We start from the raw sequence: 23,364 nt of genomic DNA, 5'->3' as shown, positions 1-23,364 counted from the left end.
AAATGTCTATTTGTTACTGTTGATAGTATTACAGATGTCCCCCCCTTAAGCCCTCTCTGACAAGCCCCTTTGATTTTTTTTTTTTTTTTTTTTTTTTGGCTGTCTGTTCGGCTGCCTCCTGCACAGTGCCCCCTACCAGGGACCCAGCCTGCAGCCCAGGCCTGTGCCTGACTGGGAATCGAATCGGCAACCTGTCGGTGCACGGCACAGCACCCAGCCCACGGAGCCACACCGGCCGGGGCAGAGCCACCTTTTTATTTTATTTTTTTAAAAACCAACTATAACAAATTCAAAGAAGGAAACTGTTGAGCTCAATGAACACTTTTCCTCGCAGACAACGTGACATGTTCCCTCTCACTGTCCCCATTTCCTGACACACGTGTGCCCTTGGTCACGAGGGGCCGGAGGACGGGGCCAGGCTGTCCAGTGCGCCGTCCGGCCGCACCGCGCAGACCTTAGGGCTACAGATGGCGGAGCAGCGCCCCGTCTCCCCCACGGAGCCCGCCGTCAGCCCGCAGGCGTCCGCTGAAAGCCTCGCCTGTGCTGGGCGCAGGGACGCCACCAGCTCCGCGCCACGACGCCAGCATGGCGGACGCCAGACGGGGAGCCAGGCCACCTGCCAACTGTACTTGCTTTTGGGAACAAAAACAAGACAAAACCGTCCTCTTCTCGGGGCCTCCGTTTCTGTGTGTGTACCATCAGGGGGCTCTCAGGGGCGCCCTCAGGCTTAGGGTTCCTCCCACGAGGACGGCGGCAGACTCCGAGGCGGGATGTGCCCCCGGATTCCTGGCTCTCGAGAGACTGCCAGACGGCGGGGCGGACCGAGCAATGACACCCTACACCGTGCCATTTCTGGAAGGGCACCGGGGGGCCCACCTGAGGTGGAGGTGCCTTCCTCCGAGCGGGTGCAGAGGTGCCATGTGCTCGGGTCCGACCTTCCCGGTCTCCGGCCGGTCCGTGAAGGGACCAGCGGTGCTGCCTCAGGGCCTTTGCACACGCCGTCTTGCTGCCTGCAGCCTCCTGCAGCCATGGCGGCGGCTGCCTCCCTTCTCGGCCTTCAGCTCTGGGTAGGTGTCCCTTCTCGGGGCCCACCCTTGGACTCCTCTCCTAAAGAAGGCCTTTCCCCTTAGCCTCGGGGTTCAGCACTCATTTCCTCCTGTGACCTCCCTCAGTTGTCACCGTTTTATTGTTGGGCTGACACGGCGGCGCCCGTTCTGTCTGCGGAGCGGTGTCCCCGGTGCCTCGCACACGCGTGGCCCCCACCCGTGCCTGGGACGAGGAGGCGTGGCAGCCCCCGGGCCCGAAACCTCCGGTGGAAGGCGCCTCCCCCCAAGTCCCTTCCGTAGCCGGGCCTGGGTGGCAGGAACTTCCTGCACGCTGCCCCCGCTTTCTTTTTTCTTTTTCTTTTTTAAAATATATATTTTATTGATTTCAGAGAGGAAGGGAGAAGGGGAGAGAGAAACATCAATGATGAGAGAGAAACTTCGACCAGCTGCTTCCTGTACTCCCCCCACTGGGGATGTGCCCACAACCAAGGTGCATGCCCTGACCGGAATCGAACCCGGGACCCTCCAGTCCACAGGCCGACACTCTATCCACTGAGCCACACCAGCCATGGCCCTTTGCCCGCTCTCTTTGGATCTCGGAATTCCCTTTCCTCCAGGAAAAGGCTCTTATGACATCACAGCGCCCTCCCCTGTGCCGCAGTGACATCATCACCGCCGCTCGCTGCGTCACAAGCCCGTCCCCAAGGCCCTCTCCCTCCCCTTGGGACCCCCAACCGCCCCCAGAGGGACACCCGCAGCCGCGCCCGCCAGGTGAGCTGCCGGCCACGCCCGCCGCCGCCGCCCGCGCGCCGGTGACGTCACGCCCCGGCGCTGGCGTCACGTGCCCCTCGCCGTCGGGGGCGGGGCCTGAGGGCGGCCCTTCCGGTCGGCGGAGCCCGGCGGCCAGAGCGGCGGCGGCGGGCGAGCGGCGGGCATGGCGGGCGCGGGGGCCGAGGCGCGGTTCGCGGGGCTGACGCTGGTGCAGCTCAACGAGCTGCTGGAGGACGAGGGGCAGCTGGCGGCCATGGTGCAGCGGATGGAGGAGGTGAGGGCCGCGCGGCGGGACCGGGCGGGGGACAGAGGTGCGGGGGCCGGGCGGGGGCCGGGGTCGGGGTGCGGGGGCCGGGCCGGGGTGCGGGGTGAGGGGGCCGGGCCGGGGTGCGGGGGCCGGGCCGGGCCTGGGTCGGGGTGCGGGGGCCGGGCCGGGCCGGAGTGCGGGGGCCGGGGTGCGGGGGACGGGCCGGGCCGGGGTCGGGGTGCGGGGTGAGGGGGCCGGGGTCGGGGTGCGGGGCCGGGCGGGGCCGGAGTGCGGGGGCCGGGGTGCGGGGGTCGGGGTGCGGGGTGCGGGGTGCAGGCCCAGCTGGGAAAAGCGTCCGTCTGCGCGGGGCTTGGGGCCAGGCTGGGAGCGGAGCCGGGAGCCAGGGGTGGGCTTTGGGGCGCAGAGGCTGAGGCAGAGGCTGGGGGCGGAGGGAGAGGGGGCGGAGGTTCGGTTGCCGAGGGACTGGAGTGGGGGATTGGGGTGGCAGGCTGAGGGCGCCAGGGCTTCGTCCGTCCGTGAGCGTAAAGGGGAGGTGGAGGGAGACGGAGACTGAGGCAGGTATGGGGTGTGAGAATAGGTTGGAGGAGCTGAGTGGTCTGGCTGGATATGAGCTTTACGAGAGAATTGGGGGCTCCGAGATGGGTTTGAGGGGGCTGAGTGTCTGTAGCTGGTCTGGGAGGTAGTTGGGGGTGGGTGTGTGTAGCTGGGCCTGGGGGGTAGCTGGGGGTCTGGGAGGTAGTTGGGGGTCTGGGGGGTGGTTGGGGGTCTGGGGGGTAGTTGGGGGTCTGGGGGGTAGTTGGGGGTCTGGGGGTGGTTGGGGGTCTGGGGGTGGTTGGGGGTCTGGGGGTAGTTGGGGGTCTGGGGGGTAGTTGGGGGTCTGGGGGTAGTTGGGGGTCTGGGGGGTAGTTGGGGGTCTGGGGGGTAGTTGGGGGTCTGGGGGTGGTTGGGGGTCTGGGGGTGGTTGGGGGTCTGGGGGGTAGCTGGGGGTCGGGGGGTAGCTGGGGGTCTGGGGGGTAGCTGGGGGTCTGGGGGGTAGCTGGGGGTCTGGGGGTAGCTGGGGGTCTGGGGGGTAGCTCTGAGCTGGGTTAATGACTGGGTAAGGCTCTCGGAGGTCTAAGACATGAGGGTCTGACTGCATGAGGACCGTTGTCCGGGGGGTGGTCCTAAGGGAGGTGGCAGGACCCCTTTCCCGGAAAGAGTTGCCCCCATGATTGAAGGGCGTGCTCTGCCCTAGTGCCCCCCCCCCCCATGTCCTCGCTGTGGGCTGGAGGAAGGTACACGGGGGAGGGTGTTGGGACGGACCGCCCGTCCGGGGCCTCCGGCCGGCTCGCTCTCCCGGTAACTGGCCCCGGCCGGGGCCTCTGCGGCGTGCGCCTGCTTCTCCCGACTCCCCCGCTCCCTGCCCGGGGCCTGGGCCTTCTCCCCCGCGGACCCAGGCCCATCCCGCTCTCCGGCCGCCGCCCCCTCCTTTGTCTGCGAAGCCGGGCCCCGCGCCTGGGCCGCCCCTCCGGCCGCCCGGGGGCTGGGCTCTCTCCCAGGAGGGACTGTCAGCTCCGGGCCAGCCTGAAAGGGGGCTTGTCTGGAGGCTGCGCACTCAGAATCCCTGGAAAACCCTCAACGGATCATTGTCCGAGCCACAGAGAGGCCAGTGTAGTAGATGGTATCAGCCTTTCCGTTAATACGCCCCTTGTGTTCACCGCGTGTAACTTGGCACACGTGACGGGCTCCGCGGGGCAGTTACCCGGTGGGTCACGTCTCCGCGGCCCTCTCCCTTCCGGAGGATAATCCGCGACAAAATCCCTCTTTCCCGGCCGCGGGGGAGAGACCCCGCCAGCCTCCGCCTTCCCGTTGCCGGGAGACCTTCCGTTGGCGGCCAGCTGGCATCTCTCTAGTTCGATAATCAAACGAGAGCCGTGTGTGTGTGTGTGTGTGTGTGTGTGTGTGTAACACACGTTATTTCCCTCTGTGACCGTCCTGGTTCGGGGAGGACTGTGTGTGTGTGTGTGTGTGTGTGTGTGTGTAACACACCTTATTTCCCTCTCTGTGACCGTCCTGGTTTCGGGGAGGACTGTGTGTGTGTGTGTGTGTGTGTGTGTGTGTAACACACGTTATTTCCCTCTCTGTGACCGTCGGTGTGTCTGTATCTGTCATCCTACCTGCTGAGCGTTCGTGGGAACGAGCTGCCTGTTGAGGGCGGGAGGGTGGTGCGGCCGGGAACCGCCGCCGGGGCTGTGGGCCGCCCTGGCTTCCTCCTCTGGGTGCCGGAGGCTGTTTAAAGGGAAAGGCTCGGTCGCCCGGCAGGTTCGGGTTTGCTGTGGGTTCTGGGCCCGGTGTTGGCGTAAAGGAGACCTTCGTACCCGAGTGTCCCGCACCGAGGCCGAGGCCGGCCGGGGCCACTCGTCCCGACCACAGGGTTTGTTCTGCGGGGCGCAGAGCTTGTAAATAGAACAGGAAGCGGGAGGCGCAGACCGGGATGCCCCCTCAGCCCCGCAGCTCACCTGGCCGCTGCCCCGGTCCCGGTCCGGACATGCCGCGGAGCAGCCAGCTGTGGGCCCCGGCGGTTTGCTCAGCTGCCGCTGTTCCTCGCAGGCCTGCTGGGAGGTGGCTGTGAGAACACGTGGCGGCCGGTCCGCTCTCGGCCACATGGAACGGGTGTGCTGTGGTGTGAAGAGCGTGGGGCTTGGGTGTCAGACAGTCCGGGCCGGCCGCGGGCCCCTCCCCACCTTCCCCAGGCTGTGTGACTGACTGCAGGCAGGTCTCTGCCCCTCTCTGGCCGTCCGGAGCAGGGTAACGCGGGCCTGCTCGTTTTGTGGAGCTGGTGTGCGGGTTCTGTGATGTGGTGCATGCTAAGTCCTTAGCACAGTGCTCAGGAGTGTCATTGCACGTTTTTATTTGTATATTTTTGTTCCTCCATTTCCATTTTCATAGTGGAAGGGAGCGGGGAGAGAGACAAACAGATAGACAGACATCTGTGTGAGAGAGACAGATCAACTGGTTGCCTCCGGCATGGGGCCCAGCCAGGATTGGGGCGTGAACCGCAGCAGCCCAGGTCCATGCCCTTGACCAGGAATCGAACCCGAGACCCTTCGGTGCACGGGCTGACGCTCTGACCCTGAGCACACCGGGCCACGGCGTAATTGCCGTTTTTAACCGCCATTTGTGGCGCTGCCTCTCAGAAAGGTCACCGCAGTCCTTCACACCAGCCCGCCGGGCACGTTCCCGGTCTCATTTCCCGAAGGCCGAGTCCCTGTTCCCTTGCTGTTAGCCTGAGGGCGTTCTGCCTCCCGTGGCCAAGGGTTCCGGTGCCGCGGCAGGCCCGGGACGAGCCAGTGAACGGGCAGCCGTTGGCAGCACGATCTCTTGGCCTGTTCCGTTCCGCGTGTGTGTTCTAATTGGCAGGAGGACGTGTTTAAATTGCAGAGTGAGGCTCCGGGCAGCCCCGGGGGATGCTTTGCGGCCGCGGGGAAGTGTGGCTGGCTGCAAAGGCGCTCATTCTCTCCCGGGGTAAAGGCGGCGGCCGTGCTCCGTCCCTGCCTGCGGCCGCCGGTGGGTGTGGCGCGGGCGGAGGTCCCAGCTGCCAGGCGTGTGCTCCTGCCCGTGCTCCTGCCTGTGCTCCGTCCACGTCGCCCCCTGCGCAGCACCCCCCCCCCCGACCGTGTTCGTTCCTCTTGCCGTGGCGGATGTTTCCCATGCACACGTTTTTACTTGTTTTCTGTTACTGTACGTGGCCCTGTGGTCAGCGTCACCTGTACGTGGCCCTGTGGTCAGAGTCACCCGTACGTGGCCCTGTGGTCAGAGTCACCTGTCCGTGGCCCTGTGGTCAGAGTCACCCGTATGTGCCCTGTGGTCAGAGTCACCTGTCCGTGGCCCTGTGGTCAGAGTCACCTGTACGTGGCCCTGTGGTCAGAGTCACCCGTACGTGCCCTGTGGTCAGAGTCACCTGTACGTGGCCTGTGCTCAGAGTCACCTGTACGTGGCCCTGTGCTCAGAGTGACCTGTACGTGGCCCTGTGCTCAGAGTCACCTGTATGTGGCCCTGTGCTCAGAGTGACCTGTACGTGCCCTGTGGTCAGTCACCTGTATGTGGCCCTGTGGTCAGAGTCACCTGTACGTGGCCTGTGGTCAGAGTCACCTGTACGTGGCCCTGTGGTCAGAGTCACCTGTATGTGGCCCTGTGCTCAGAGTCACCTGTACGTGGCCCTGTGGCCAGAGTCACCTGTACGTGGCCCTGTGGTCAGAGTGACCTGTACGTGCCCTGTGGTCAGAGTCACCTGTATGTGGCCCTGTGCTCAGAGTCACCTGTACGTGGCCTGTGGTCAGAGTCACCTGTACGTGGCCCTGTGGCCAGAGTCACCTGTACGTGGCCTGTGCTCAGAGTGACCTGTACGTGGCCCTGTGGTCAGAGTGACCTGTACGTGCCCTGTGATCAGAGTCACCTGTCCGTGGCCAAGGAATGTGCCTTCCTCTCTGGGTCCCGTGGGCCTCGTGGACCCGCAGGGCCCTCCCTTCACAGGAACTGCTGCCTGGGGCTGGGCAGCTACCTGGCCCCTGGGTCACGGCTTTTGGGAAACGCTGGCCGGTGGTGCTAAGGGCCCAGCTCAGGGTCCGCTCCTCTGGCAGTGAGGGTGCCCGTGGCTCACGGAGGGTCTGAGGAGCGGGCCGTGTGGAAGGCAGAGCCTCCGCCTCTCCCGAAGGAGCAGCGTCCTTCCCGGAGGCGCAGAGCGGCCTGTGGGGCCGCCAGGCGGCTGCGGGAATCGCGGGCGCACTGACATGGACCGGCCTCGCCGCACACGTGGGGGTGAGGTGGGGCGAGGGGTGTGGAAGCCAGGGTCACCGCCCGCGGAGGGCGGCCGGGGCCCGCGGAGGGCGGCCGGCGTCGCTCCTGCCCGCGCTGTCCGGTCGTGACTGCGTGTATAAAGCCTTCAGCGGCCATGTTTGCCTCGTCTCTTCCTCCGACCTGTTCCTTTAACTCTGGAGTCAAAAAGGACCTTGCCAGGAATATTTCCCGAAATTTGGTTTTTATCTGATTTTACTTTTTTTTTTAAAGGAGGCACCAAGCGAGTGGGGTGCCCTCATGTGGGTCCTGGGAGCTCTGTGCTCCGTGCCTCCCGCCCGCCTCAGGGTTCTCCGGGGCGGGGGATTTCAGGCCTGTCCGCCTCACGTGCTCCCTCGCTCTGCAGCTCTGCACTGACCGACGGCGCCAGCTTGCTGCCAGCCGTGGGGCTGGCCCGCCTCTGGGGCAGGTTCCTCGTTGGAAACGGAGGCGATAATGGCCCGGCCGGCAGGGCCCAGGGCTGAGCTTCATCCTATGAACCGGGAGGTCACCGTTCGATTCCCGGTCAGGCACAGGCCCGGGCTGCAGGCTCCATCTTGGGGGGTTGTGGGGAGAAGGGATACAAGAGGCAGCCGATCTGTGAGTCTCTCTCATCATGGATGTTTCTGTCTCTCCTCTCTGAAATCAATAAAAAAAAAATACACATTTTTTTAAAGGGGATAATAAGCAGTAACCGGCGTCAGAGGGCGGTCGGGGTTCGGTGAGCTGAGCCTGTGAAGCTCACCGCGGCCCCCCGGCCCAGGAGCGCTCGGTGAGTGGCTGCGAGCTAAAAGGCACAGACTTGTTGCCGCCATTTCCGGAAGGTTCCGTTTCAGGGCCACCGCTGTGGGTCACGTCTGTGCGAGGCGTCCCCCAGGACGGAACGGTGAACGGGGCCGGACCCCGGAACTCGGGGAGAAGCCAGGTCCAGGGACAGGCCCCGCCCAGGAGAGAACGAGGGGGCGTCCGGGCCGTGAGGAGTCGGGATGGTGTGACTGTTAACACCCCGCGCTGCATGCGGTGGAAAGGGGTCTGTGCTCTCTTCTGAGCACGCCCCCCCCCCCTCCCCCATAATTCGGTGTTTGTTTCGGGCTGTGGAGGCCTCTGGGCAGCAGGAGACAGGATGGGGTGAGGAATGGCGGCGGGAGCACCGCCCGGCAGGAAGGTGTGTGCCAGCCGGACGCCGGCGCCTTGGCCAGGCCGGGTTTGCTGGGAGCGCGGACAGGACCGGCGGAGGCTCCGGGCGGTGCGCCTCCGAGCCGGAGCAGAGGGCGCGGGGACATCCCGACGCCCGTGTCTCCGGAGGACGCGGACGCGGAGGTGCAGGTGAGAGCCCGGGTTTGAGCTCGGGTTCTGGAGAGGAGACGCCGGCCGCTGTGGGCTCCCTGCCGCTCGGGGCCCTGCTGGGGGTGTCCCCCCCGCCCCCCGAGGGGCCTGCAGCTTCCCCCTCCGCTCTCCCCACCTCCGGCACGCACACGCGGCCCCTGCGCCTCCTCCATGGCTCTCCTGTGTAAGCCCGCCCCCGCCCGGGGCCCGGCCGAGCCTGGGGCGTGTGGCTCCCGGTCCTCGCACCCGGACGCTGCCCGGCCCATAGGACGTGCCCGTGCGTGGAGATCGCGGACCCGGCCAGCCTGAGTGGGGCGCACGGCCATCACACTGCCCGCTGGCACGTGGGGGCCAGCGTCCTCGTGCTCATGCGCCAAAGGGACTGGAAGGTCGGAGGTCAGCAGGAGCCGTCAGAGGGCTGGGAGGAGGGGACGTGGCACCAGAGGGCAGTTAAGGGTGGTGACCTTCCGCCTCAGACGGCCACATCCTGTTCAGGGCCCGCCCGCCCGCCCGCAGCCGAGCCCGAAGGAGGAAGCGGGAGCAGACAGCCGGCCCGTCACGTGCGGCGGCTCCTCTGCGGTTGTGCTCCTCTGCGGCTGTGCTCCTCTATGGCTGTGCTCCGGAGCGGGCTGTGCTCCTCTATGGCTGTGCTCCGAAGCGGGCTGTGCTCCGGAGCGGGCTGTGCTCCTCTGCGGCTGTGCTCCGGAGTGGGCTGTGCTCCTCTGCGGCTGTGCTCCGGAGTGGGCTGTGCTCCTCTGCGGCTGTGCTCCTCTGCGGCTGTGCTCCTCTGCGGCTGTGCTCCTCTGCGGCTGTGCTCCTCTGCGGCTGTGCTCCGGAGCGGCTGTGCTCCTCTGCGGTTGTGCTCCTCTGCGGCTGTGCTCCGGAGTGGGCTGTGCTCCTCTGCGGCTGTGCTCCTCTGCGGCTGTGCTCCGGAGCGGCTGTGCTCCTCTGCGGCTGTGCTCCGGAGCGGCTGTGCTCCTCTGCGGCTGTGCTCCGGAGCGGGCTGTGCTCCTCTATGGCTGTGCTCCGGAGCGGGCTGTGCTCCTCTGCGGCTGTGCTCCGGAGCGGGCTGTGCTCCTCTATGGCTGTGCTCCGGAGCGGGCTGTGCTCCTCTATGGCTGTGCTCCGGAGCGGGCTGTGCTCCTCTGCGGCTGTGCTCCGGAGCGGGCTGTGCTCCTCTGCGGCTGTGCTCCGGAGTGGGCTGTGCTCCGGAGCGGCTGTGCTCCTCTGCGGCTGTGCTCTGGAGCGGGCTGTGCTCCTCTGCGGCTGTGCTCCGGAGCGGCTGTGCTCCTCTGCGGCTGTGCTCCGGAGCGGGCTGTGCTCCGGAGCGGCTGTGCTCCGGAGCGGGCTGTGCTCCTCTATGGCTGTGCTCCGGAGCGGGCTGTGCTCCTCTGCGGCTGTGCTCCGGAGTGGGCTGTGCTCCTCTGCGGCTGTGCTCCGGAGCGGGCTGTGCTCCTCTGCGGCTGTGCTCCGGAGCGGGCTGTGCTCCTCTGCGGCTGTGCTCCGGAGCGGGCTGTGCTCCTCTGCGGCTGTGCTCCGGAGCGGGCTGTGCTCCTCTGCGGCTGTGCTCCGGAGCGGGCTGTGCTCTGGAGTGGGCTGTGCTCCGGAGTGGGCTGTGCTCCGGAGCGGGCTGTGCTCCTCTGCGGCTGTGCTCCGGAGCGGGCTGTGCTCCGGAGTGGCGGGCGGGGGGAGGCGGCACACGGAGCTTCTGTCCGGCCCTCGGCAGCCCCGCTCACACGCGTGCTCTGGGCGTCCCGCGGTCCGTCTCCTCGGCTCCGTGGGGTTTCCGCTTCCGTCAGCGGCGGGAGGAGGTCTGAGCGGGGGCCGGGCAGGCGGCTCTCGTGCGGCCTGTTCACGGGGAAGGAGGGGGTGGACGGGGTGGGGCGGCTCGGTCGGCACCCGGTACCTGCAGCCGGGACTGTGGGAGCTCCGTGTCTGTGCGGAGCGTGTGGAAGGCCGGGGTCCGGGCGGGCAGCGGCCTGTGGCGAAGCCTCTTCCCGATCAGGCCTCTGTGAGGCCCCGGCTAATACGGCGCCCGGAGCTCCATTCCTCCCCAGCCCAGCGCCGGGGCCGCCAGCTGAGGGGAGAACGACGGAGACCCTCAGCCACGGGCCGGCTCAGGGTGCGCCACGCAGATCGGGAAGGGGGGGCTTGGGGAGGCGTGGGTGACGGCAGGGCCCAGGGGCCTCCTGCCCGAGTCCCAGCCTGGGCCTGGCCCGCCGTCGGAGGAGTCCGGCGGGTCCTGAGCTGGGCACGGTCTGTCCGCAGTTCCTGTGGCGGCCGGGCAGCCGGGGGGAGGGGGACAGAAAGCAGGCAGAGCCTTCGGAGGCCGGGCAGCCGGGGTTGGGGGGGGGGGACAGAAAGCAGGCGGAGCCGTCGGAGGCCGGGCAGCCGGGGGGAGGGGACAGAAAGCAGGCAGAGCCTTCGGAGGCCGGGCAGCCGGGGTTGGGGGGGGGGGGACAGAAAGCAGGCGGAGCCGTCGGAGGCCGGGCAGCCGGGGTTGGGGGGGGGGGACAGAAAGCAGGCGGAGCCGTCGGAGGCCGGGAAACGGGTCGAAAGGCCGGCATCCGCGGTTCCTCTGCCGTGGCCGGCCCTCACAGGGTGCGGGGAAGCCGGGCCTCCGCCGAGGAGTGCGGGATAGAGGCGGAGGAGCCAGTTATAAAAAGCTGCGCGCAGAAATGGAAGGTCTGCTCGTGAGCCTCGTGGTTAGGGTGGGACTGGGTTGCTAGGAAACCATGGGCGCAGATTAAACTTGCCAAGCATCAGTTTGCCGATCTCTAAAGCGGGAGCGCAGAACACCACCCTGGGGAGCCTCCGCGATGACGGTCTAGGGACTGCTGAGCCCGGGCCTGGCGGAGGACCTGCCGGGAGCCGGGAGCCGGAGCTGGAGCCGGGAGCGGTCAGGGCCACAGGGTTGGGCCACCTGGGGGCGTGCTTCGGTGGAGGCCGGGTGGCGGGGAGGAGAGCAGAGCAGAGGGCGGAGAGGTGAGAGGGGGATCCTTTGTCTGCCTGTGAGGTCCGCCTGCCGGCGAGGCTCCCCGAGGGGCACGTGGCAGCTGCTTGCTTAGGGAGAAGCCCCATCTGCTTCCACAGCCCCGCGGGCACCGGCTCATCACGGGTGGCGCCGTGGTTACTTGTTATTGGCAAGGCCAGTTCTGCCTCATCAAAGGCTCCCTGCCTTCTCCGGTTAAAAGGGCCGGGAAGCCCTGGTCGGTGTGGCTCAGTGGATAGAGCATCGGCCTGCAGACTGAAGGGTCCCAGGTTCGATTCCGGTCAGGGCCACATTCCCCGGGTTGCAGGCTCAATCCCCCGATTTGTGGGCGTGTAGGAGGCAGCCAATCAATGACTCTCTCTCATCGTTGATATTTCTGTCTCTCTCTGCCTCTCCCTTCCTCTCTGAAATCTATAAAAATACACACACACACACACACACACACACACAGCCTGTATAATAAAGGCATCGGGTGCAGATTGTCCTCCCGACCAGGAGTTCCTCTGGAAGCTTGACCAGGGGGCAGGCTGGCGGGGGCGGGGGAAGGGAGGGAGGCCCCTCCCGCAGCACCAGGGACCCTATCGGTGCTGGAATTAAAAAAAAAAAAAAGGCAGGGAAGTATGTAGTATTGTAAATTCCTGGTCCCAACTGAACAAGCCTTTGACAATAACATTTTTTACGCGTTATCATAGAACAAATTTAAATACGTACAGAAAACTGGAGAGGAGCATGTGTAATCACGTGTAACAGCACCGGAGATGACTGTTATATTCTACACGTTTTCTTCCTGTCTTTCTGCACTAGGAGTACTATGTACATGCCTTTTTCTGTGTGTTCTGTGTTATATGCTGGGCATTTTCTTACCAGAATATAAGAAAATGGCTCAGTGGTTGAGCATCGACCTATGAACCAGGAAGTCATGGTTTGATTCCCGGTCAAGGCAAAGCCTGGGCTGTGGGCTCGATCCCCAGTAGGGGGTGTGGAGGAGGCAGCTGATCTGTTATTCCCTCTCATCGTTGATTGATCTGTTTATCTCTCCCTTCTCTAAAATCAATTAAAAAAAAAAAAAAAATATATATATATATATATATATATATATACATATATATTTTTTTTAAAGAATGTATCTGGGCTTCCCCCCCCCCCCCCCCAGAATGTTCTTCCATGACATTTTTAATGGTCACATGATATTTCACTGTATGACTATGTCTTAATTTTTGTGACCATTCCCTTACTATATAGGCTATTTAGCTGCATATATATACATATATATACATATATATATACACAGTATATATATATATGTGTGTATATATATATATTGATTTTTTACAGAGATGAAGGGATAGCGATAGAGAGCTAGAAACATCGATGAGAGGGAAACATTGATCAGCTGCCTCCTGCACACCCCTTACCAGGGATGTGCCCGAAACCAAGGTACATGCCCTTGACCGGAATCGAACCTGGGACCTTTCAGTCTGCAGACCGACGCTCTATCCACTGAGCCAAACTGGTTTCGACTGCTTTTTTTTTTTCCTATCATGTTATATTACAATTAACATCAGTGAACATAAATCTATTAAAATATTTTTTGAAAACAAGTCAAGCACTTCGCCACTTTTAGTTAGAACATCCACTTCCCTACATCAGATGTGTGTTTTTTTTTTGTTATGAAATTTAAATAGCATAGCTGGTTCTCCTTCGATTCATCCCTTTCTTCTTTAGCCACAGACTTAAAAAAAAAAAAAAAATTCCCTTCTTAGAATAGCATTTTCTCAGGTTGACTCAGGGATGAGTAATTGCGGCCCGTGAGAGCGTTATCTGCCGAACGAAACTCGTCCGGGGGCGGGAAGTGCGGCCGTGCTGCTCTTTGAAGGTCAGAGCGCCTGCGCTGCCGGCGGGGCCGGAGAGAAACCCGGACCTGCCGGCTGCCCCTGCGCCCCGCTCGCCGCGCGGCTGTGGCTGCTGGTCCCGCCAGGAGCTGCGACGGAGAAAACCGGGTTTCGAAATTGCCTTCCGTTAGGCGGCTCTCCTTGGGGGCGGGGAGGAGGGGGCGGGTTTGTTAGTGACAGTAAAGTCATTAGTGGACCCCCTTTGCACGTAACTAAAGCAGGCCAGCAGGCCAGCGATTGGCCTGTCCCTTTATCGAATTCGATGGAGCGCGTCCCCCCACCCCCACCCCCACCCCCACCCCCACGGCCACGGCCGTGACCGGGCGCAGGCATCTCTGCTCCCACCAGGCAGCTGCTGCTCTCCCCAGAGTCAAGCGTGTTTGCTCTCAGACCGGTTGTTCTGGTTTGGTTGTTACAGCCGGGCCACGACGCCATTAAATGCCGGGCAGCTGCTGAGCCGGGGAGGAGCGGGAGGACGGGCAGCTGCACCCACTGCCTCTGCCTGCTGCCGAGGAAAACGTGCTGGCGCATGGGCCAGACCAGCTTGGGGGCGACTGGGGAATCCCGGCCCCGCAGCTCTGGGCGGAAGCACGGCCGAAACCCGAGCTGGCGGGCCTTCTCTCTGGGAAAGGACCTTGGTCTCCCGCGGGGGTGGGGACCTTCCCTGCGGCCGGGGCCACGCGGCATCTCTAACGTCCGCGGCGGCAGGACCGTCGGCTCCAAACGCAGCTGCTGGCTTTGGCCTGACGTTCACTCACTCTCCCCGATGCCCGCTGGGCCCGGCCTCCTACAGCTGCGGCCGACGTTCCCGCCCTGCCTCAAAGGCAGACAGGGCAGGTGCCCCTAACATTCTGTTTGTTCTGATTTCCTGTGTCAGCCAGCTCGGGGAGCGGCCGCTCAGTGGTTCTGATGGCAGCGGTGAGGGCTCCTCTGTGGGCCCGGCGGGCGGGAGGAGACTGGGGCCCGGCGGTTCACGGAGACCCGTGGGGTGTCCCATCCCCACCCCCTCCTCCGCCCGGAGCCCCAGGCCTAGGAGGTCAGCCATGGCCTCCTGGTGACCGTCCAGCTCGGACAGTTCTCGGAACCGGCAGGCTGTCATAGCCCGTCCACCCAGGAGGGCAGAGCTTGGCCGTGTTCTCTGAACGTTCGCTAAGGAGGCTTCCGGGAAAAGCAACAGCGAAAACCCGGGACGTGGTTCCGCCGGACGACGAGGCCGTCTGGCCGTGTGGCCGAGGCCACCCCTGTCCCCGGGCGCCGCGGTTTTCCGCCCGCCCCGCCGCTGGGCCCCTCGCCGCAGAGCGGAGGGCGCGCTCACGGAAGACTGGAGCCAGCCCCATGCGAAGGGGGGTCCAGGCACCCACCGCCCCTGCTCCCAGCCAGCAGCACTTCGGGTGTCAGTCAGCATCAGCCCCTCAGTCTGCGGGTTCTGGGCCCGGGGGTGCCCTGGACAAGCCCTTCCCGCGCGGCTGCAGGCTGCAGGCTGCAGGCTGCAGGCTCGGGTGGCTCACCGGCCCACGAGGTCGCTGTCTTTCGGGGCAGTTGCATCCCGCCCTTCGGAAACAGGCTGCACCTCCGGCTCTGCAGCCGCTGAGGGTTCCGTCCGTGAAAACCCGGGGACGCCTCGAAGCACCTCGGGGTGCGGGCAGCGCTGGGCACCTGCAGGCCGGGGGCCCTGAGCCAGCCTGGGCAGGGTTTTCGAACGCCGAGCCCCGTAACCCCAGAGGCGCACTCAGTGCAGGCGGCGGGGCGGAGGACCTGCAGGAGCGGCGAGCTGAGCAGGTGCCGGACAATAAAGGGGACGGGGTTAAGCCGGTGCGCCTGCCCGGCTTTCTTCCCTAATCCCAGAGCTTAAAGCCCAGCCCAGCCCTCCCTGCCGCCCGGAAAGGAGCAGGAGCCCAGGCTGGTCTCCGCCTCCCTCCCCCCTTTCCTCCTCCCCTCCCCTCCCCTTCTCTCCCGTTTAATTTTATCTGGAGAGGAAAATAGCAAACCCCAAAGGAGCCGGTATTTCCCTGAGGGAGGGCCAGTCTGGGTCGGGGCCAGCACAGCCCAGAGGGGTGTGGGGCCACACGGGGGGCAGGGGTCAGCTGCTGACCAAGTTGGGGTGTCCCCGTCTGGGTATGGGCTTGGAGCATCAGAAAAATGAGTGGCAAACCCCCTCCCCCAAAGCTTGTTGGTCATTTTTCGGGGTTGCTGGAGCACTGACTCAATCTACTGAACTATCCTCCTCTTTAGCCCCGGCCGGGCTGGCTCAGGGGAAGGAGCATTGGCCAGAGGTCTGAAGGGTCCTGGGTTTGATCACTGCCAAGAGGGGTGGGGGCTGCAGTGCAGGGCGAGCACCACACAGCCCGCGGGCCTGTCCCTGGACCGTCGTGAGGGCCTGCTGTGTTCTGGCTGCTGCCTCCCTGGGGCCTGGCATGGAGAGGGGTCCATACATGTTTCATGAATGAACGTACGGACCAACCAGCCAACCCGCGTTGGCGAGTGCTCTGTCTGTCAAGCTGTAGGGGGAGGATTGTCACGTGTCCGTGAACCCGTAAGGGACGTGGCAGTTACCGAGGGGCGTGCGTGTGCCGCCGGCCGTGTCCGCCCCACTCCTCTGCCTCAGCGCCGTGTGCTATAGCCGTCACCGCATTCCCCCTTTTCCCTTTTCCACCGTCAGCTCCGCCGGGTGAGCCAGGGGAGGGCCGGTCCCAGGCCCCAGCTGGTGGCTTGTAGTCCTGGAGTCGTTTGTGCTCACAGTGGGTGTGTCTTTGGTGCTACTGTTGACGTGTATGGTCAACCTTGCAGGAAGCTAATCAGGAGCAGTTTAGCAAGTTGTTAACAGTTAACAGGGCAGACGGACCGCAGCCTGAGGCCGGAGGTCCTGATCCCTGCAGATTAGGCTGAGCTGTGTCTAGTTCTGGGCCTCGGGGTGAAGGGGTGAAGGACACGATTCTCTTCAGGGGGGTGTGAGCTCCAGTGTCACTGTATTTACCGCGAAAGCCCTCCGGGTTATGCCGGCCAGGTTCTGGCAGGACAGCCGGCTCAGCTACCTGAGAGGCGGCCTGCAGGCGTTGTTTACCAGGAGGCCGGGGCGTGGACCCAGGGGCGTGGACCCAGGGCCGGGGCAGCCGAGCCTCAGGCGTGGGGGTTACCCCGACCCCAGGTGGGAGAGCACAGCGAGAGAGGGCTGCTGTGAGTGGGAGATGGTCTGGCCACTTACAGTCACCCCATCGGGAGGGGACCCAGAAAACCCCATCCTCATCCCCAGCGCCAGATCTAGCGAGAACCAGAAGGCAAGGGGCCTGTTGACCTGGTCCATGGCCCATCTCGGCCAGGTGGGCCCCGGGGCACAGAGCAGGAAGGAGGCAGGGCCCGGGGCTGCCACAGCACGGACCGCACACTCGGTGGCTCACCGCGGGGCAGGGAGCGTCTGGCCGGCCGTACGGGGCCGTGAAATCACTGGGCCCTGCACAGGCGTCAGGGGTGATTAACTGTTGGACCAAGCTGCTTTTTAAGCGGGTAATTTCGAATGGCCCTCAAAGGATAAATATCCAGGCCAAGGGTTCCCATCCCAGAGGCTGGCCTGAGGCCCGTGCCCCTCCCTCTCCCCCGGGGGCTCCCGGGAGTGCTCCTGCCCCTCCCAGCCCTGCTTCCGGGCTTGTGGCCCCTCGCTGCGCCTCTGCCTCCGTCTCCACCGGCCGCCTCTGCGTCTGTCTGGTCTGTGTGGCTGACTCGGCCACTCCGCACGTCCAGGGAGATCTGGTCTCCGGACCCTTAACTCAGTCCCCTCTGCAAGGACCCTTTCCCCAACAAGCCAGACTCCACGGCCAGGGCTGAGGATGTGGACACATCTTCGGGGGGGGGGGGCTCCCAGGAGCACAGACTCCATGTGACAGCAGCCCCCCAGCCGCACGTGTGACGCCTCAGGCCTCCCCCCCCCCCCGTTCCCCCCCAAATGTGGAACATGCAGTATCCCCTCCCGGGTGAGGTGAGGACTGTCAGTTCCTCTAGGCAGTGACATGTGACAGTGCGTACAGAGCACTGCCGCCCAGAGAGGCTCACCCCAGCCTTGTAGTTTTCATTGGGGCTCCATTCTGTGACACGGTGGGTTGGCAGTGTAGCTGACTTCGCTCCACACACCCTCCGAAAGCCCCCCCCCAGTCACCCGAACGAGCACCGTGGCTGCGGCACACACGCCCGCACGCCGGAGGCATGGCTGACCGCCCGCAGCAGACACTTCCTGTGGGCGGAGCGGGCGGCGCTGGTGTGCGGGGTCCGCCCTCACGTGGGTGAGACTGTGCGTGTCCGGTGGGTGAGGGCCTCCCGCGTCTCTGTGCTGAGCACGCAGCCCATGACGCCGGCACCAGCCGGCGGGCGGAGCCTTTAAAGGCCCGGCCCCACCGGGCACCTCGCTGTTGGTCGCGGTCACTGACAGCTCAGTCACGCCCTGACTGTGCTGAGGACTGAGTTGCAGTGTCGGGGGCGCACGGGGCCGCCCGGCATGTTGTGTGGAGGGGTGAGCTCGGCCACGGGGGCAGGCGCGGGCTCGGGCAGGCCAGTGCAGCCAAACTCCACGCCCCCGAGCCTTCAGCAACCCCCGCCTCGGAGCCGGCACCGCCCCCGCGTCTCATCTGTACCCGGGCGTGTGTCATTCAGGGGGGCGTACGTTCCTTTGCTTTTTTCCCTTTATTTCCTGCCGTGTCCCTTCAGCCACATACGTAAATAAATGGCTCCTGCCCGAGCGTCATTGCCATGAGCATCCCAGACAGAAAGGGCCGGACGTTCGGCAGGACAGGTGCCATCAGACAGACACAGCCGGCTTCCCTGCCGCCTCCGCCCGCCGGCGCTGCTAATGCCAAACAGGCTTGTTTTTTAAATATATTTTCATTGCTTTCGTAGAGGAAGGGAGATGGGGAGAGAGAGAGAGAGAGACATCAATGATGAGAGAACCATCGACGGGCTGCCTCTTGTAACCCTCCACTGGGGATTAAGCCTGCAGCCTGGGCATCGAACCGTGACCTGGTTCCTAGGTCGAGGCTCAACCACTGAGCCACACCGGCTGGGCCAGGTGGGTTTGTTTTTCACTGAAAGATAACTTTTTCAGTAAACTTGTTCATGTTCATTAAATACAAGCAGACAGGCTGCCGTGGACTCGGGGTGGACACCCCTTCAGACAGCTTGTCTCCGGGGAGACGGGTGGGCAGAGATGGCTCCCCGTCCGTCCGTCCGTCCGTCGGATGCTGCAGCTCACTCTCCTTCCATCGAGAGCAGAAAGGGGAACTGCAGGGGAGCCGAGCACACCGCAGCGAGATTATTTCCTGAAAAGATTGCTCTCTGGTTAAGAAAAAGGATCATGAGAACCATCAAGGGCTGGCGACAGTTTTCAATTTCAGGCGTCTGCCGGCTCGGCTCCGCGGCTCCCGCAGTGCGGTCTCAGGTTCCCGTCAGCGGGCGCCGCGGGAGGCTGGCACCGGAGGCTGGCACCGGAGGCTGGCTCCCGGAGGCTGGCACCGGAGGCTGGCTCCCGGAGGCTGGCTCCCGGAGGCTGGCACCGGAGGCTGGCTCCCGGAGGCTGGCACCGGAGGCTGGCTCCCGGAGGCTGGCTCCCGGAGGCTGGCTCCCGGAGGCTGGCACCGGAGGCTGGCACCGGAGGCTGGCTCCCGGAGGCTGGCTCCCGGAGGCTGGCACCGGAGGCTGGCTCCCGGAGGCTGGCACCGGAGGCTGGCTCCCGGAGGCTGGCTCCCGGAGGCTGGCACCGGAGGCTGGCTCCCGGAGGCTGGCACCGGAGGCTGGCACCGGGAGGGAGTGGCTGTGACTCCCCGGGAGCCACGGGCAGGAGCTGAGGGGGGGGTTTTGTGCGTCGCGCTGAGCGTCCGCGGTGCTGAGGGCCCGGGGACGGCGAGAGCTTTGTCAGCTGCCACCTCAGCCCGCGTCCACCCGGAGGGGCTGTGGTTGGGCTGGCAGCCGCTTAGAACTCACTGGTTTTTTAAATGTAAGAAGACCAGTGCCCAGAGGGTGAGGGTTACGCTGGCTCGGCGGCTTTGCAGACGCACTGCCTTCAGGCTGCTGCTGCCTCGTGCGCCCTCCTCTGGGGCTGCCCAGGCGTGGAAGGGCCCGTGGCCCGACTCTGACCTGAGAATTCGGCGGCTGAGCCTAGGCCTGCTGGCCTGCGGAGGGGACGGGAGGCTGCCCCCGCGTGGCATGCGTGTTCCCGCCGGGCAGACGGCGCCAGGAAACGCGTCGTGCCCATGGCCATGTGTGGCAGGAGAGGGGCCCCGTGGCCGGGCGTGGCTGCCGGCCTGCAGTGTCCGGGTCGCGTGGATTTGCGTGTCCGGCGTTGCCGAGCGGTTTCTGGAGCGGCTCATGGGGGTTTGTTTCCGTTGTTCATTCTTTGAAATGCTCGGCCGTCGGGGGGAAGCCCTCAGGACCCCGCCCGGGCGGGCCAGCGCCCTGTGGGTTGGGGCAGAGGGACCCCAGCCCTGGCAGCGGGCAGCCAGCACGGGGAGGTTTCGGCTGGAGGTTCCTGGTGCTGAGCTGGAGGCGCCTCTCCCTTTGATCTGTGTTAAGCTGCGCCCCCTTTAGGGCTTGGAGCCAGTTCACCTGTGTGTCCTGCTCAGGCCTGGGGCCACGGGCCTCGTCTTTGTTCTCTTACTCCACTAAGCTGTGTGTGCTCTTCTACATGTGTGCGTGCACACACGTCAGTGCCGGGGCCTCCGGTGGGCTCAGTGGTGGGGGGTCAGTGGTGGCAGTGCAGCCAGGGCCCTGTCCTGTGACTGGAGAGGAAGGAGGCAGGAGGGGGTGTGTGTGCAGGGAGGACTGGCAGAGTGGGGACTGCATGCCGCTGAACCTCAGGCCCAGAGAGCGGGTGCAGGGGGTGAAGGAAAGTGAGGTCCAGGCAGGTGGGCTTCTCCTCCTCCTCCTCCCAGCCAGTCCTCACCTCTGGAGGCGGGAAAGGCAGACGGAAACCCCTGGGGGTCGCTAGCTGATGGCGACCAGCGGCGGGGAGGGGGAGGCGGGTGCAGTGGGTGGGGTGGGAACGAAGGGAGCAGGCTCACGGGGCACCGACCACCTTCCAGGGCCCCAGGCATGTCAGTCATGACGTCAGCCCCTGGCCCCTCCGAGAGGGATTCTGTAACTGCCCCTGGAGCAGCAGACATTGCTCTGAGAAACCTGCTTCCTCCAGGGAGGGGTAAGGCGGTCCGCACAGCCACGGAGCGCGTGGGGACGGCCCGGCCCGCGGCCGCGGGGAGGGAGGCCGCTGCTCTGAGCCGGAAGCAGCGTCCGCTCCGGAAAGCCGGGGGGCCGGAGGGCGGGGCCTCTGGGGCCGGGCCGGGCACTAACGTGTGGGCGCTCACCGTCCTGTGTGCCCTGCAGACACAGAACGTCCAGCTAAACAAAGAGATGACGCTCGCCAGCAACCGGAGCCTGGCCGAGGGGAACCTCCTGTACCAGCCCCAGCTGGACGCGCGCAAGGCGCGCCTGACCCGGAAGTACCAGGAGCTGCAGGGGCTGTTCGAGGCCTACCAGATCAAGAAGACCCAGCTAGGTAACGGCCGAGCCCGTCCCAGCGCCGCGGGGCAGAGGCTCCTCTGGGGGGACCGGGGGAGAGCCGGCGAGCGTAGCATCGGGTGCGCGCTGGGCCCTCAGAGTCGGTGCTGGAATGGTGTCCCCGGGCGTGGCATTTTAATGTCACACTTTAATTTACAGCCATGGCGAGAGGTGGGAACGGAATAGTCCTGGGTGCTGTGGGTAGGTTCAGGGAGACACGAGGTGGGAAAAATCACCCCTTAGAGGTCACAGTCCCCCCACGGTCGCCCTAACTTCGGTAAAAATGGGCCGGAGCACACCTAGCCGGACGGGGAAAGGGAAGCGGCCGGGTGCCTGGAGCATGAGGATGCAGACTGCGCGGCCTCGGGCGTGGCAGACACCACTGCCCACCCCGGAGTGCCCGCCCCCGGCGGGCATGGATGTGGCTCGGAGGCCTGGCTTCACTGATAGTGTGCGTGTCCGCCGTACGGCGATGGGCTCCACAGGGTGGTGGACAGGAAGTGTGAGGTCGCGAGAGAGGAGTGGGGAGCAGGTCACTTGCTCAGTCTCAGTGCCAGTCCTGAGGGGCAGGTGCACCTGTCCTCCGGGCTTAGCCTCACTTCCTGCAGAGCCTCAGCAGGCGCCACTGCTGTCGTCTGTCTGGCTACAGGCTCGTGCTCTGAAGGGGGAGGGGGTGGAGCGTGGTTGTAAGAGGCTGGGCCCGTGATTTCCGAGGGCCAGCCTCTCTGCTCACCCTGCCTCTGGCTTCTTGCAGACAAACAGCCCAGCAGTGCCTCCTTGGAGACCCTGTTAGCGCTTCTCCAGGCCGAAGGAGCCAAGATTGAGGAAGACACGGAGGTAAAACAGCAGAGTCCCTGGCTCAGTTCCCTCGGGGACGGCGAGCACCACACCCGAGGCCAGGAGGGCAGCAGGGAGTGGGTCCTCAGGTGACGGGGCATGCTGTGCGGGCTTAGCGAGGGTCTCACGGGCGCTGGGGTGCCGTCTACTCCGAGTCAGTAGGTGCGAAGTGCCCGGGGACGCAGCCAGCCAAGCACTGCAGGCCGGAGCCTCGCTGAGCCGTGAGCCGAGTCTGGGGACAGCTGTAGCTGCGAGGCTGGCGGTGGTGGCACAGGTGGGACCCTGGTGGCCACGAGCTGGATTCGTTCCCGCCGAGCCCACGAGTGTCAGGATGCAGCAGGCTGCTCGGGCTGCTGTAAGGAGGGTGGGAACTGGGCGCGGTGCTGTCCTCCGGCCTGCTGCTGTCCCGCTGCTGGCTGGGAGCCGGGCCCGTGGGGTCAGCCAGGGCCTGGCGTGCAGAGCTGTGGCGGGCAGGAGGAGGGGCCCGGGCTGGAAGTGGGTGGTGGAGGCAGAGTCCTCCCCTCGGTGACCAGGTGCCTCCTGCTTTCAGGACATGGCGGAGAAGTTTCTCGAGGGAGAGCTGCCTCTGGACTCTTTCATCGATGTCTACCCGAGCCAGCGGAAACTGGCCCACGTGCGGAGAGTCAAGATCGAGAAGCTGCAGGAGATGGTGCTAAAGGGGCAGAGACTCCCGCAGGCCCCGGGCCCGCTGCCCTCCAGGGGGCCCGAGCCAGTGCCCGCCGCCCCGGAGGCTAGCGGCCCCCCCTCGGCCATGCGTCGGCGCGTCCCGCCCCCGGTGCCTGCAGGACGCCTGGCCACGCCGTTCACCGCTGCCATGGGCTCAGCGCAGGCCCCGCTGTACCCGCCCCTGCCCCCCCGCGTGGGCCTCCCCCCGCAGTTCGTGTCGCCATACCCACCCCCTCTCCCCCAGAGGCCCCCACCCCGACTGCCTCACCAGCCAGGCTTCATCCTGCAGTGAGGGCCCTCGTCCATCCGTCCTGGGTGAGACTCCGCCAGCCTGCTGGCCGGGCCCACGCTCGGGAGGCAGCGAGGCCCAGGGCCTGGCCGAGGCCCAGGGGCGTCTGCTGAGCGCTGTAGGTGGGTGGAGCGTGGGCCCGTGCGTGCTAGTGCCAGTTTGCGTTCTCCGTTCGCGTGCGGTTTGTGTTGTCAGCTCACGAACCTGGGGGAGCTGCCCTCCCTTTAGAACGTGGTCCTCCCATCGCAGCTTTCGCAGTAAGCGTGGTTCCTCGTTTCTGCTTTGTTTTCAAGACAGTTCGTCCCAGCCTGGGCCAGGCCACAAGGTGCTCACTGAGTCTGGGGTGACAGCCCCTCACTCCCCCGAAACCTCGGTCCCTCAGCCACCCCCAGGGTTTGCACTTGGCCCACTGCCCAGTGGAGGGGGGCGGAGCTGGCCTTTGCACCTCGCTGTCCTCCCAGCTCCTCCCTCCCCCCCTTAGCCGGTCCCAGGGTTTCTACGGAGAAATACGCCAATATTTTTACTACGTGTGTAAATTTCCTGTTTTATATTGGGGAAGAAAACTTTTTGACACAAACCATTCAGGGAACTTTATAAAGTGTACATGTTTTGAGATGGAAGGACAGGTGACAGGTGACCCGAATCAGCTGCCCCCAGGCCATGGGGTGGCTGTGGCCCCAGCTGCCTTCAGGAAGGGCGTGTCACCCTGTGTTGTAGGAAGTTTGCCCCCAGAACCAGGGTCCTCTTAGCCAATACTCTCAGCCTCTGGCCGGGCGAGGGGGCCTGACTCTAGCAGGAGGGAGCTGGCCCTGGGAGGAGAGAGTGCCAAGCTAGGACCCTTCCTGCCCACTAGGTTCCCAGCTCCAGGTGCTGCATCTGAGGTGGGTGCACAGACGGGCCAGTGCTCAGGTGGG

At 64.9% G+C, this 23,364-nt stretch overlaps 1 protein-coding gene across 1 annotated transcript; it reads left to right on the top strand.

Annotated features, from left to right (window-relative positions):
* The first annotated feature begins 1,915 nt into the window (after positions 1-1,915).
* On the top strand, positions 1,916-22,950 carry VPS37B (VPS37B subunit of ESCRT-I). The gene is made up of 4 exons (XM_084867607.1): positions 1,916-2,091; positions 20,464-20,635; positions 21,392-21,474; positions 22,025-22,950. Exons 1-4 carry the CDS (start codon positions 1,981-1,983, stop codon positions 22,451-22,453), a joined length of 795 nt encoding a protein of 264 aa, XP_084723733.1. The 5' UTR covers positions 1,916-1,980; the 3' UTR covers positions 22,454-22,950.
* The last annotated feature ends 414 nt before the right edge of the window (positions 22,951-23,364 follow it).

Source organism: Pipistrellus hanaki, assembly GCF_964339955.1.
Source record: "Pipistrellus hanaki genome assembly, chromosome: 19".
Lineage (NCBI taxonomy): Eukaryota > Metazoa > Chordata > Mammalia > Chiroptera > Vespertilionidae > Pipistrellus > Pipistrellus hanaki.
The sequence above is the reverse complement of the archived record's forward strand: the minus strand, read 5'-3'. Positions and strand labels throughout refer to the sequence as shown.

What these genes read in the sequence shown, in the direction of transcription:
- VPS37B (XM_084867607.1), top strand. Translation starts at nt 1,981, where the DNA reads ATGGCGGGCGCGGGGGCCGAGGCGCGGTTCGCGGGGCTGACGCTGGTG. An exon ending in TGGTGCAGCGGATGGAGGAG is followed by an intron (nt 2,092 to 20,463) that starts GTGAGGGCCGCG and finishes TGTGCCCTGCAG; the next exon opens with ACACAGAACGTCCAGCTAAA. An exon ending in GATCAAGAAGACCCAGCTAG is followed by an intron (nt 20,636 to 21,391) that starts GTAACGGCCGAG and finishes GGCTTCTTGCAG; the next exon opens with ACAAACAGCCCAGCAGTGCC.